General features: G+C 43.7%; 1 protein-coding gene across 2 annotated transcripts in view; it reads left to right on the forward strand.

The window, feature by feature from the left end:
* Nucleotides 1-1,811: 1,811 nt before the first annotated feature.
* The window catches only part of LOC106613518 (prolyl 3-hydroxylase 2), a 94,517-nt gene continuing 83,696 nt past the window's right edge, over nt 1,812-12,632 (forward strand). For both annotated transcript variants that reach the window (XM_014215861.3, XM_082956716.1), the window contains exon 1: nt 1,812-2,464. In XM_014215861.3, the coding sequence (XP_014071336.1) occupies nt 2,051-2,464 (414 nt within the window). In that variant the 5' untranslated portion in view covers nt 1,812-2,050. The remainder of the gene's footprint in view (nt 2,465-12,632) is intronic.

The raw sequence follows: 12,632 nt of genomic DNA on the forward strand, positions 1-12,632 counted from the left end.
CACACTGCCCACAAAATGAGGTGGAAACTGAGCTGCACTTCCTAACCTCCTGCCAAATGTATGACCATATTAGAGACACATATTTCCATCAGATTACACAGATCCACAAAGAATTCAAAAACAAACCCAATTTTGATAAACTCCCATATCTACTGGGTGAAATACCACAGTGTGCCATCACAGCAGCAATATTTGTGACCTGTTGCCACAAGGGCAACCAGTGAAGAACAAACCCCATATTTATGTTTATTTTCCCTTTTGTACTAAAACGATTTGCACATCGTTACAACACTGTATATAGACATACTATGACATTTGAAATGTCTTTATTCTTTTGCAACTTCTGTGAGTATAATGTTTACTGTACATTTTTATTGTTTATTTTATTTTGTTTATTATCGATTTCACTTGCTTTGGCAATGTAAACATATGTATCTCATGCCAATAAAGCCCCTTAAATTGAAACAGTCAAATCTGGGTTTGGCCGATGCCAGGAGAACGCTACCTGCCACAATGCATAGTGCCAACTGGAAAGTTTGGTGGAGGAGGAATAATGGTCTGTGGATGTTTTTCATGGTTCGGGCTAGGCCCCTTAGTTCCAGTGAAGGGAAATCTTAACACTACAGCATACAATTACATTCTAGACTATTCTGTGCTTCCAACTTTGTGGCAACAGTTTGGGGAAGGCTCTTTCCTGTTCCAGCATGACAATACCCCATTGCACAAAGTGAGGTTCATACAGAAATGGTTTGTTGAGATCAGTGTGGAAGAACTTGACTGGCCTGCACAGAGCCCTGACTTTACACCTATCGGACACCTTTGAGATGAATTGGAACGTCGACTGCGAGCCAGGCCTAATCGCCCAAGATCAGTGCCCGACTTCACTAACACTCTTGAGGCTGAATGGAAGCAAGTCCCAGCAGCAATGTTCCAAGTGGAAATCCTTCCCAGAAGACTGGAAGCTGCTATTACAGCAAAGGGGGACCAACTCCATATTAATGCCCATGATTTTGGAATGAGATATTGGACAAGCAGGTGTCCACATACTTTTGGTCATGTAGTGTATCACAATGGCTCATCTTGTGGTATGAAAACTTATTTTTTCCCATACCAAACATGTTTGATTTGATTCACATAATATGCTGTCTGGTAAGAAAGTGTTGAAAGGGGAAAATAATATAATTTAAGTATTTATCATAAAGAGCAAGTAATGAGGCTCTGCAGAAAGTACTAGAATGACTATTTGGGGCCTGCAGGGGGAGACAATATCCAGTGATTGGGCATTTTGTGAGGGTTACGAAAGGTGATATGAGGTACTCTAGGGATCCTTCGATCTCTCACAGAAAATGGTTTATGTTAAAAAAAAATCTAAAATAAGAAAAATGTGGGTAATAAGAAAAATGTGGGTATGGTAATATCTAGAGGGTAGGCCTGCAGTGTAGCCTAATAAGCTAACAGTTACAACAGTACTATAACACCTCTAAAACTGAACAGTAGTTAGTTACACTGTACCCTGTGTGTTTACTAGTATAGACTACACCTCAAACAGTTCATCCAGATAGGATTTATACTTTTTCTTGTGAAGTAGCCTAGCCTAAAGATTTAGGCTGATTGTTGCTATGATAAAACTGTTATTCGTGCAGTACCATAGCGCAATTCATAAACGTAGCAACTTTACAATTGTGTCTAATGACACGGCAAATATGATAAGAACTCAGTGAGATGTTATGACCATTAACTTCATAGCAGAGGGGGAGGAGTTAGTGTGTGTGTGTGTGTGTGTGTGTGTGTGTGTGTGTGTGAGGGGGGTCATTACAGAAAATGTGTCCCTGACTGAAGTAGTCCAATTTCCGCCCCACCGCCGCCCGTAACATCTACCAAAGGACGCGTTTAATGGGACTCAAACCTTCATTTTCAACTCTTACGTGACTGTCACATTCCATCTGGACTCCGCAAGCCGCCCATGGTAATTGTATTATATGACTGAGGATTTTGCACAAACTGCAAGCTAGTGCGCGTTAGTAGTGTCCCACCAAAGATAACGACAAAGATGGATGTGCACTTTTCCATGAGTAGTTTCTTGTCCATTGTCCTTCAAGCGCTCTTGTCTTCTTCACATGGTTCGTTGGAGCCCTACGACCTTTTATACAACAATGCCGTCGACGCCTTTTACAGAAGCGACTATAAAGATGTTGTGCGGTACATGGAGGGAGCGCTCAGCAGCTACGCAGTGGTCCGCCAGACTAAAGTCCGATGTCGACTGAGGTGCCAGGACCAGCACCCGTTTGATTCTGTTACCATGGACCTGCAGTTCTTTGACGTGGTTCTCCGAAGATCAAATTGTCAAAACGAGTGCGTTGAAGAGAAGGTTGGCACCCAGTCCATGCACAAAGTCAGCGAGGATGTCAACCAGGATTTCCAGAGACGAATCCCGTACAACTATCTTCAGTTGGCGTATCAGAAGGTAAGATGCTTTTTTTTGTATGTCTGACAATCAACGTTTGATAGGAAAGTTCTGGATATGAGTCACCCACCTGTATTAGGCTACCGCGTATCATTCGGTGACCTGCCTACAAAGGCTACTGCAATAAAGTCGTGCGCAGCTGGATTTTCACAGCTGTTGCTGCTGCTGAGCAACGTGAAGCCGTCGGTGTTGCTGTTTCTGGGGCGACGCAAGAAAATATAAAACGTCTCTGATATAGCCTACCTACTGTATCAGTTTTGCAAAAATAATTTTTGGGGGACTCGAGTGAAACTTTGTTTCCGTTTTTCCAGGCGTGTTTTCTTTCCCAGCCCTGTTATTAGCCTATTTATAGCCCTAACACAAAGGGCTATTGTAGGCAGAGTGATAAGCAGCTTTTGTCGTTCTATTTCTGTGCGTTTTAGTTCTGCGATATGTTGTGTGTCTATTGCAATATAGAGCTGTGTGAAAAGGAAGCAATCTCCCGAGTTGTGTGCGCAGGTTCGATGCTGAGGGGGGTGGGATTTCCATCACTCACGTGAAGTGTGGTCACAAAACGTTCTATCTTTATGATTTAACGCTAACACGACGTGAACACACTCGGTACATCAATACCAGTGACATGCGGTGAAGTCTGATGCCGCGCTCAAAACAACTGGGAACTCGGGAATCTCTGACTTCAGTGCGTTCAAGACAACTGGTAACTCAACAAAAATAAAATAAACGAGCTATGACTGAGAAAATTAGTTTTGAAAGGTCATCTAACCCGGAATTGCAAATCGGAAACTCTGGCACCTTTCTAGAACTCCGACTTTCTGACTTGAAGATCACCGACGTCATGATTTGACCTCGTAATTTTCCAAGTTCCCAGTTGTCTTGAAACTACCATGGAGGTCAGTCCTTCCGACGACACCACTGAGATTGAAATGATCATGCTATTTTCTGGCCCTTCCTTTGAAGTAGGTCCTTAAACTCAGGTCTTGGTCTTTCATCACTTATCACCCCGTTACGCTAGAAAATCACACGTTTAAAACGGTTTCAGATGCAATATGTTAGCCACCCTGATAGGTTTACTTTTAGTTCGCAGTAAAACGGGTGTACAGCCAAAAGGCAGATTACGTGTGACGTCCGTTGGTAGGTGAGAACACTGCCTTTCGCATTTATTATTTGAGCGCAATGAAAATGAATGGGACATATTGGGCGTTTTAGTGGATCACTTTGTCAAGTCACCGCCTTTCGAAATGAGTTGCATTATAGGGATACAAATGTTCGACTAGGGCCTACATGTCACATGAACTTTACAACAACCATGTGATCAAAGGTCATGAAGTTTAAACTGCAGTCGACTGCAATTTCCTACAGTTGCTCCTCACCATCTGCAACTTGTAGCCATCACCTGCATTGCCAACCAATCATTAGTGTTTTTGTTTGACCCACGCGAACTTGACTGAAAGAGGAAGCAACTTTGCCTCGATGCTATGTAGTGTACAAAAGTATTATTGATTTAAAAAAAAATGTATTGATGTATATTTCATGAGTTATTTTTCAATAATTATCACGGGGTAGGCAGGCCGCATGTCACTGAACACTCTACACACATCGCAGGCTATGGAATTGCACTATTTAGTATTAGCCCCTCTACCAGTCTCTGCCTGCACTCATTCATAAAGTTTTCCAGACATGACTCTGCCATTGAAGCGAAACAGGTACACACATCTGTGCACTTGTTTTCCGTTTTAGAGAATTGTATGCGTTTTTACAGCCTGATGGTTTGCTGTGCCATGCCAACTGCTGGCAGCAACTGCTGAAGTCTGTTTTTGCTTCGGTTGCCAGTTACTAGTTGATTTCCAGCCCATTCCACAGAATCTAATGGTACCTGATTGCAGGGTGCTTCTCAAACCCAGATCTGCAGCACTTTGTATGACATTGGACTGTCTAAAAACACGTGCATACGCCAAACAACATCACAGAGCTGGTGAATGATTGTGATCTCCCCCGTAATTAGGCACCAACAACATCAAATACAGCATCTTGTGGTCAGTTGATTGTGAAATAATGCAGAAATACCCACAAGTAAACAGAATCATCATCACTGCCCCAAATTGTCTCGAATAGCTTAGGCCCTATAGCCGACATTCACACTGAGATCAACTCTTTCCTCGGAGCTCTTAGATTTTACTGTGCTGCTGGCAGATGGGTGTGGGAACAATGAGAATGTCTATTTGAATTGTAGAAGAAATATCCTTTTCTTTTTTATAGACTCAAGTGCCCAGTTAATCGTTCACATACCCTATTGGCAGTAATCGGGGCGACCCGACCAAATTAACATAGAATTCTGAGTTATAGATCTATCATTCCCATTGAAAGCAAGTCTAAGAAGCAGTATATCTTTTCTATATGCGCTGTTTCTATGTTTCCCATTATTTCTTTTAATTTTTGCGTATTTTACCCCAGCTTAAAACAGCTGGAAATTCAATATTTTTGGTTATTGAAAATATATTTCACGGCCTCCCTAGTGGCGCAGTGGTCTACGGCACTGCATTGCAGTGCTTGAGGTGTCAGTGCATACCCAGGTTCGATCCCAGGCTGTGTCATGACCTGGAGTCCCATAGGGCGGTGCACAATTGGCCCAGCGTTGTCTGGGTTAGGGGAGAGTTTGGCCCGGGGGGCTCTCTACTTGGCTCATTGTGCTCTAGTGACTCCTTGTGGCAGGCAGGGTGCCTGCAGGTTGACTTCAGTTGTCAGTTGAATGGTGTTTCCACCGACACATTGGTGCAGCTGGCTTCTGGGTTAAGCAGGTGCATGTTAAGAAGCGCGGTTAGATGGGTCATGTTTCGGGGGACGCATGACTCAACCTTCGCCGAGCCCGTTGGGGAGTTGCAGCGATGAGATCGCAATTGGATATCATGAAATTGTGGAGAAAAAGGGGAGGTAAAAAAGAATACATTTATATATATATTTCACAGCGGTTTAGGTGGTATAATGATTCTCTACACTATGCATTGCTTGTTTTGTCACATAAACTGAAATTAGGCGAAATATTTGAATTTTTGCAACCAGCTAATGGCAAAGTGATTTCTGCATGTTGAAGCTTTAAGGTCTATAATAATAGGGGTTAATTTAGGGCATGTAATTCACAATTGCATGTGTTTGGCTTTAGAGGGACAATTCTGTAGTTTCTTCCTAATTAATGCACGCATTGAGACATCCAAGTCCCATTAATCCTTTACACGAACTAAATGTGTAATTGAGATGCTATCAGAAGCCCCTGATGTCCCTGAACTTTGAACTCAGGATGGGCATTGCGGCTCATCAAAGAGCCTAGTGGACACCTGGCTACACTTCCCCAACTGCCTACAGATGTATTCGTCTGCCGCTGTGTGAGTCATGAGGGATCCAATGCCAACTCGCTGACACAGGTCCCCCGTCTTAGAAGTGGTGGGGAAGTCACTGTCTACAGGCAAAGGTGGTTCTGGTTCCCTCTTTTTGGATTGGCCCAATGCTTTATAGACTGGGGGTGCTGCAGCCCATAAAATAACAATGTACAAGTCTAGACATTTGGGACAGAGGCAAGACCTTGGCCCAGCCCTATAAATATTACTCATCTGTGCTGCAAAGTGGAAATTATTTTACCACCATCTGCACAACAGAGTATGGTGGCATTATATTGTGATATTTTCAAACAGAATAATAAGCAAAAGAAAAAGGCGTTAACTAATACCGCCGTGGCTGTTTAATAGATTTCCTCCTCCGTGTCTCTGCATGTCTCCCAGCATGTTGATGTCTTTATGAACTGACTAACATGGCAGCACATCAAGGCCTAGAGGTCCTGTGTTGACCTCACAACAGGTAGAGGGGGAGATCTGAGGCATTCCTATTGGTTGGCTTAATACGACTATATTAGTAAGAGCAGGCTCTGTGAATGTGTGTCGGTGTGCATCGAGGTGGGGGCGCGTACTGGTGATTGTGAAAATAAACAACATTCCTCCACTATTTAACATTCTACCTCTGGACCCAGCCTCTGGCATAATGACCCCTTTCGGCTTGGCAGAGGGGCCCATAGACACCAACACAGACACCAACTGTTCTGCCCTATTAAGGCTGGTACGTGTGTCCCCAATTCGCCCGTCATTTAGCTGGGCAATTTTTTTTTCTCCTTTTGTGGCCTGTTTGCTTTGCTAAAAGGAGAGACGCTACGCTTGTGCATGAGGTAAAGGGAGACTCTTGTATGGCCCGTGGGCCTGACCCAGGTAGACTGCAGTAGTACCTGGTGGTTGGCCAGAGCTGGCTCCACAGCCTAAAGCCACAGCAGGATCAAAGGCCCTCAGCAGCCCCTGGACTCCCAGGACCTGGTCTCACTGGCCCCAGGGCTCGATGCTATTCCAGTTTTTTTTCTGGATCAAAAAGGTGGTGGGCATGGCAATGGGTCGGCACGGCTGAATTTAAGAGAACATTTCAGAGGTCCTGTCATGCCAAATAGTGCCCCCCCTCTACGTCACCATGGGATTGGATAAACTATTAGTGTCCGTTGCCATATCAACAGTGTGATGACCTAGTGATTCACATTTTGGAGATCATTATAGCCTAAATGACGTTCTTTTCATCATCGCTATGCAAACAAGGCTGGTTTCCAGGGCAATTTCGGTGTTTAAACAAGCTTTGTTTAGCTAATAAAATGAAAACATTCATTTGAACTACTTGTGGGTACCTTGTTAACATGACAACATGAAATCCATGTCTTAAACGTTGCTACATTTCGGGAAATGTTAAAGAAAACGTGTGATCTGCTCGACACATTAAAGTTACTTACCTTACAGATCAGGAAGACATGCTAATTTACACTCCATTCATATGCAAATCCATTTGATTCCTACACTGCCTTGTCTGGCTATCATGTTTTTACTTTAACCTGCCCTTCCCTTATCTACGCTGAAATAATATCATTTCAGTAGTCCTGTTATGATAAAAAAATATATATATATCTCTCTCGCATAGCTCATTAGTACACCCTGGTGGTTGAATATATATGTATCTATTGTAGGTCCTAGGATACAACAATGAATAATGCCAGTAAAGCCCCTTGAATTGAATTGAATTGAATAATGTGGAATTTATAAATACCATCAAAGGATACCTTACAATAATGAACACCTTGTGAAACAGCTGTGAAAACCAACCTGGCAATATTTAAGATTTTAATACATAAACTTTGATCGTTTTTGGTACAATTGTGCCGTTCATTTATTTTCACAGTTTTTCACATGGCGATCATAGACTAAAATACTGAATTCTGGTGTGTGGAATATAGAGGAGGTGGTTGCTGTGCGGGTGGAAGGTTCTGCCTGTCACTTGTTTTCAACAGGCAGCCAGTCTCAGAAGGGGGACGTGAAGAGGGAGACTGCAAAGTCCAGGCACTGCAGCTCTCTTTGTTCTGAGTGTTTGCAGTGCTAGTGTTTTTAGTTCATCTGTGTATCTCACATATTATGAGCCCAGTATGATGGAGCAAGAAAACCTTCTTAGCAGATAATGACAACAACAGTAGCTGTAGAGGATGTAATGAAAAGTTGGAGGGTGGTTGGGAATGGAGGACATCAGGTGGATCCACGTCTGAGTGTTGGGCAGAACCCCGAGGTCCTGGAGAACAGGAGCAGAGTTAGTAGTTTAAGTTTACAAAGAAAGCGTTTCAATCCCGAAAATTTGACTGGCGCACTGTTTAAAAAAAATGCTTAGGCGGCCCGTCCAAGGATTTCGATGGCAGAACAATCCCTGTAATCGCCAACCCATCTGGGGGAGGGCCACTGGTCGACCATTCTGAGGGGAGTTTGAACTGCTGTGAACCAGAGATCCTAACCACAGTGAGGCCAGTGGGGCCCTGTCGGAGCCGTTTGTGATGGAAGTGAAATGTAATTAAATAATAACAGGGTTGCCTCTCTTTAAATACTTATTTCCCTTGTTGTGAAGTTTGTTTGTGGCTAGATTAGTTACTGCTAAAAGTATTTACCATGTATTGCCAATTAACTGAAACATATTTGAAGAGACAAAGGAACAATTCAATTTGATCACTTGAACAGCTGTATTTTTTGGGGATACGACTGGGGCAAGAAGTTATATATGGCTTTGACTAGGGCCAGATGGCACAGCGTTTTGATTTATAATGAATTAATTTATTACTTGACATATGAGGATAATCCGCCTTCACAAATTCCGTCTGTCCACCATATGACACATTGGACTGCACGTCGCTCTGTATCTCATTGTGGACGAACTGATTTCCCATTGTTGCTTTGTTTTGGAAACTTTCCCCCTTCTCCCAGCGTGATTTTATGAATCCTGCTGTTCTTGTTCCCTGCTCTCTCTGTCCGGAATGCCTCGTATATTACAAGTCTATCTCAAGACTCTACATCAGCGTTCCCCAAACTCGGTCCTGGGGACCCCAGGGGGTGCACGTTTTGGTTTTTGCCCTAACACCACACAGCTGATTCAAATGATCAAAGCTTGACGATTTGTTGATTATTTGAATCAGCTGTGTAGTGCTAGGGCCAAAACCAAAACGTGCACCCCCTGGGGTCCTGAGAACTGAGTTTGGGAAACCCTGCCACATCATGAGGACTCTAGGTCTTGTGTTTTCCACTGTGAATAACTTGATGATTTGATATCCACTCAGCAGGCTACTTGTTGTTTGTTCAGCTCCAACTGTCTCCAGCGTAGATCTCCTCTGAGATTATGATTTGGACGGGGCTTCTGTTTAACTGAAAATCCCTGCCTTGATCAGAGTGGATCTGTGTAAGGGAGTTTAGGTATGGAGGGATAGGGGAGGTTCGTGACCCTAACTGATTACAAGCTCTCCTTTTACACTACGCAACCGTGTATTGATCATCTGTCTCATCCAAAGCGCTGTCATCACGCTGATACAGTTAGCTAACCAGCCAACAAGGGCAGGAGAAGGAGGAGATGTCTGTTTCTAGGAATGCTGGAGTTTGAAGCTGGGTTTTTTTTTAGAGTGGAAAAAGGTTCTCGCTCTCCGTGACGTTTCTATTACTCATAATACTCCAGCACAGTATGTGTCTGGCATGGGGGGGGGGGGGGGGGGGCGTAGATCCTGTTATTGTCGTCTGTTACTGATAGTGGAGGATTGAAGAGCTGAGAAGGAGGAAGGGGTCGAGGGGATGAATATTATTTACACCAAACAGAGATCCAGAGTCAGGGTGACTCCAGGATAGAGAGCAAATATGTCCTCGATTTTTTTCCTCTGGAACCTTTCAATAAGGGATATTACTCACTGATGAAGGATAGGACCTAGGATAAAGGATAGAGGCTTAGGATAGAGACAGGGAATATGGTGAGAGGCCCAGAACAAAACCTTCTCCATCTTCCTGTGTTTTGAGGGCCAGCTCTAGCCTACTGATTAAGGACCTGGAGAGATAGATGTCATGTGGAACAGTGATGCAAGCCTTGCACAATTCTGATAACTTTCCTAAAATTCCCAGGTTTTAAGTAATCCAAGTTGGAGACATGGGAATTTATGGAAAGTTGCTGGAATTTTGTCACTCTATGCAAGGCTAAAGACAGGGCTTTCTTCCCAAGTCTTTCTGGAAAGGGTTTCACCTCGGAGAGAGCTGGTCTTTTAGTGTTGTTTCTCATCTCTTTGCGACCATTCTTCATTTGTACACGAATGACATGTTTTAGAAAAGTTTCTCAACGTACTCTGCCGTGTTGCTTTCGTGAAACCTTTCGCAGAGTCGATAAAACTCTCCTTACGGTGCACCTTCGTTTCTGCTCATGTGTCAATCCTGAATCCTCCCCTGGTTGACTCTGAAGCATGCTATAACTAACTTCCTGCACTCTGCCCACGGTGAGCGTGGCTGGGCCTAGACAGAGTGGCACTCGGCTCTGCCAAAGACCTTCTGCATGACTACCTCTGAGCGGATAACAGCACAGCAGGAATGTGGGTGAACTTTCTCTAATGGACTGTACTGTATTGCTGCATTACATTAATGCTGTCTACCTTGTTAACGATCAGAAGGCTAGGGGAAAGGAGGGAGGATGCTGAGAACGGCTTCCTAGAAGACTGCAGTGTTTGCAAGGGGAGATGAGGACTCTGGAGAGCGAAGAAAGAGAAAGACCTGGCCAGGAAGTGACATTGTCAAGTGTTGACACAGTGTAAAGCCGTAATCAATCGACAGAGAGAAATTGCCCGTGCTCCTGTTTCTGAATCAGTTTGAGCGCAGGGCTCAGGGGTTGGCATTGACTGTGTACTGTGTACTGTGTACTGTGTGAGTATGGGGTGTGAATTATCGTGTGGCCTGTGAGGGGATGAACCCTTGGGTGTCTCCTTGGGAAGGATCCTGCCTGTGGAAAAAGGGGTAGTGTCTTGCCAGGCCCAGAATCTGTTAGGCTTGATTAATGACTATGTGCTGCTGAAGTTTTGGATCAGCAAACTTGTGGGACCCTCCACCTTCTCAGTTTTGAATGATCTGCTTTTGTCCCCTGTCAGTATAGCAGAATGCCTGGCTCTTTTGAATGACCAGAGGAAAAACCATGATAGTGTGGGTGTGTGGTGTGCACATGCAAGCATGTTGTCTGTGTATGTTTATCTATGTGGGTCTATGTGCATGTCCACACAAAAAAAACAGGAAAGTGAAACTTTGACAGCTTTGAGGATGAACTGCTGTCAGGTGTGTGAGGCCAGAGAGAACATCCATAGAGACCAAAGGGACATTTGTCTATGAACTGACAATTTGCTGCAAATCCCACAGAGCTATGCTATGGGTCTAGAGGGAGAGATCTGTGTTGGGGTTGGGGAGGAGGGGGATGATGATGAGGGGAAAGACAAACTGTGGTGGACTTATTCCTGGGTCTTCCTGGGTGTGTCGCACCATCTGGTCTTTCACATTGGGGAGAAATGGGAAGGGGGTAATGTACACTAAGGGCAGGACAGAATTGGTCACCACAGGTTTGGTTTTTTGACTGAGGTGATATTGTCCGCAGTCAGCCACTGGCTGATGATGTGTTCTTATTTTCTTGAATGGTTCTCTGTCTTAAGAAAGAGTCAGTTTTAGCATGGACAAAGTCCTTGTTTGAGAAGTTTCCACATGGAAAGGGACATTTTCCTCAGGTACTTTTTCCACCCTACGCTGTGAATGTTTACACGGTGTGTTCAATAAAGACATGAAAACGTATAATTGTTTGTGTGTTATTAGTTTAAGCAGACTGTGTTTGTCTGGTGTTGTGACTTAGATGAAGATCAGATCAAATTCTATGACCAATTTATGCAGAAATCCAGGTAATTCCAAAAGGTTCACATACTTTTTCTTGCCACTGTATGTCGGCCTATACCGTAACTCATTCTGCCTGACCATGTGCTATACATTCATCTAGGCTCTCATATTGCTTCCCTGGAAGTTCTGAAGAGCTGGGCCTTTATTTATAACTGTTGCATAAATGTAACACTAAATATATGCGTGTGCCACTCCTGAAAAGACTGCGCACACACAAAACTATTGAGATTTATAAACTTACCGCACACCATACGCATGTTTCCCATTACATATCTGACTTGTCCTGGAACTGTGCGCACGTGAACAAGCGTTATAACTCCACCTAAAAAAAAACTCCCATCATTCACCTTTTATGGTGACAATCAATGTTCACACGGTTTTTTTCGGCACTGAGCAAATTTTTGGTCCGCTGAGCGCGAACTTGAACGTTGTGAAAATGAAGTGCAACTTCCGGCACAGAACACTGAGGCTGAATCCGCTTTAAGTTACAGTTTTAACAGTGGCCATGTAGGCTACTGTGGCTACTTGATCATAATGTAGGTCTACCAGAGTGTCCTACCATCAAAAACAATGGAGAAAAATGCATCCCATAACCTTTTAACATGAAAATAGCTGTTCTATCATTCAGCCTACTGTAGCAGAAAATGTGTGGTGTTCAATGTAGACCTACATTCCATGAGACTTTTGGGGGGAAAAAAACATGCAGGGCTTGACATTAACCTGTTTATCCACTTGTCCCGCAGACAAGGAGGTGACTGAACATGTTGTGTTGTTTGATGCAAGAATATATCAAAATATAACACTGCCCCTTTAAGACATAAAAAAAATGCTCTTTAACTGACTCGCTTTTCAAAGATGGCTAGAAATTAGGGCTGTCCCCCGCCCCCCAAAAA

This window comes from Salmo salar, chromosome 10 (genome assembly GCF_965601325.2).
Source record: "Salmo salar chromosome 10, fSalSal1, whole genome shotgun sequence".
Classification (NCBI taxonomy): Eukaryota; Metazoa; Chordata; class Actinopteri; order Salmoniformes; family Salmonidae; genus Salmo; species Salmo salar.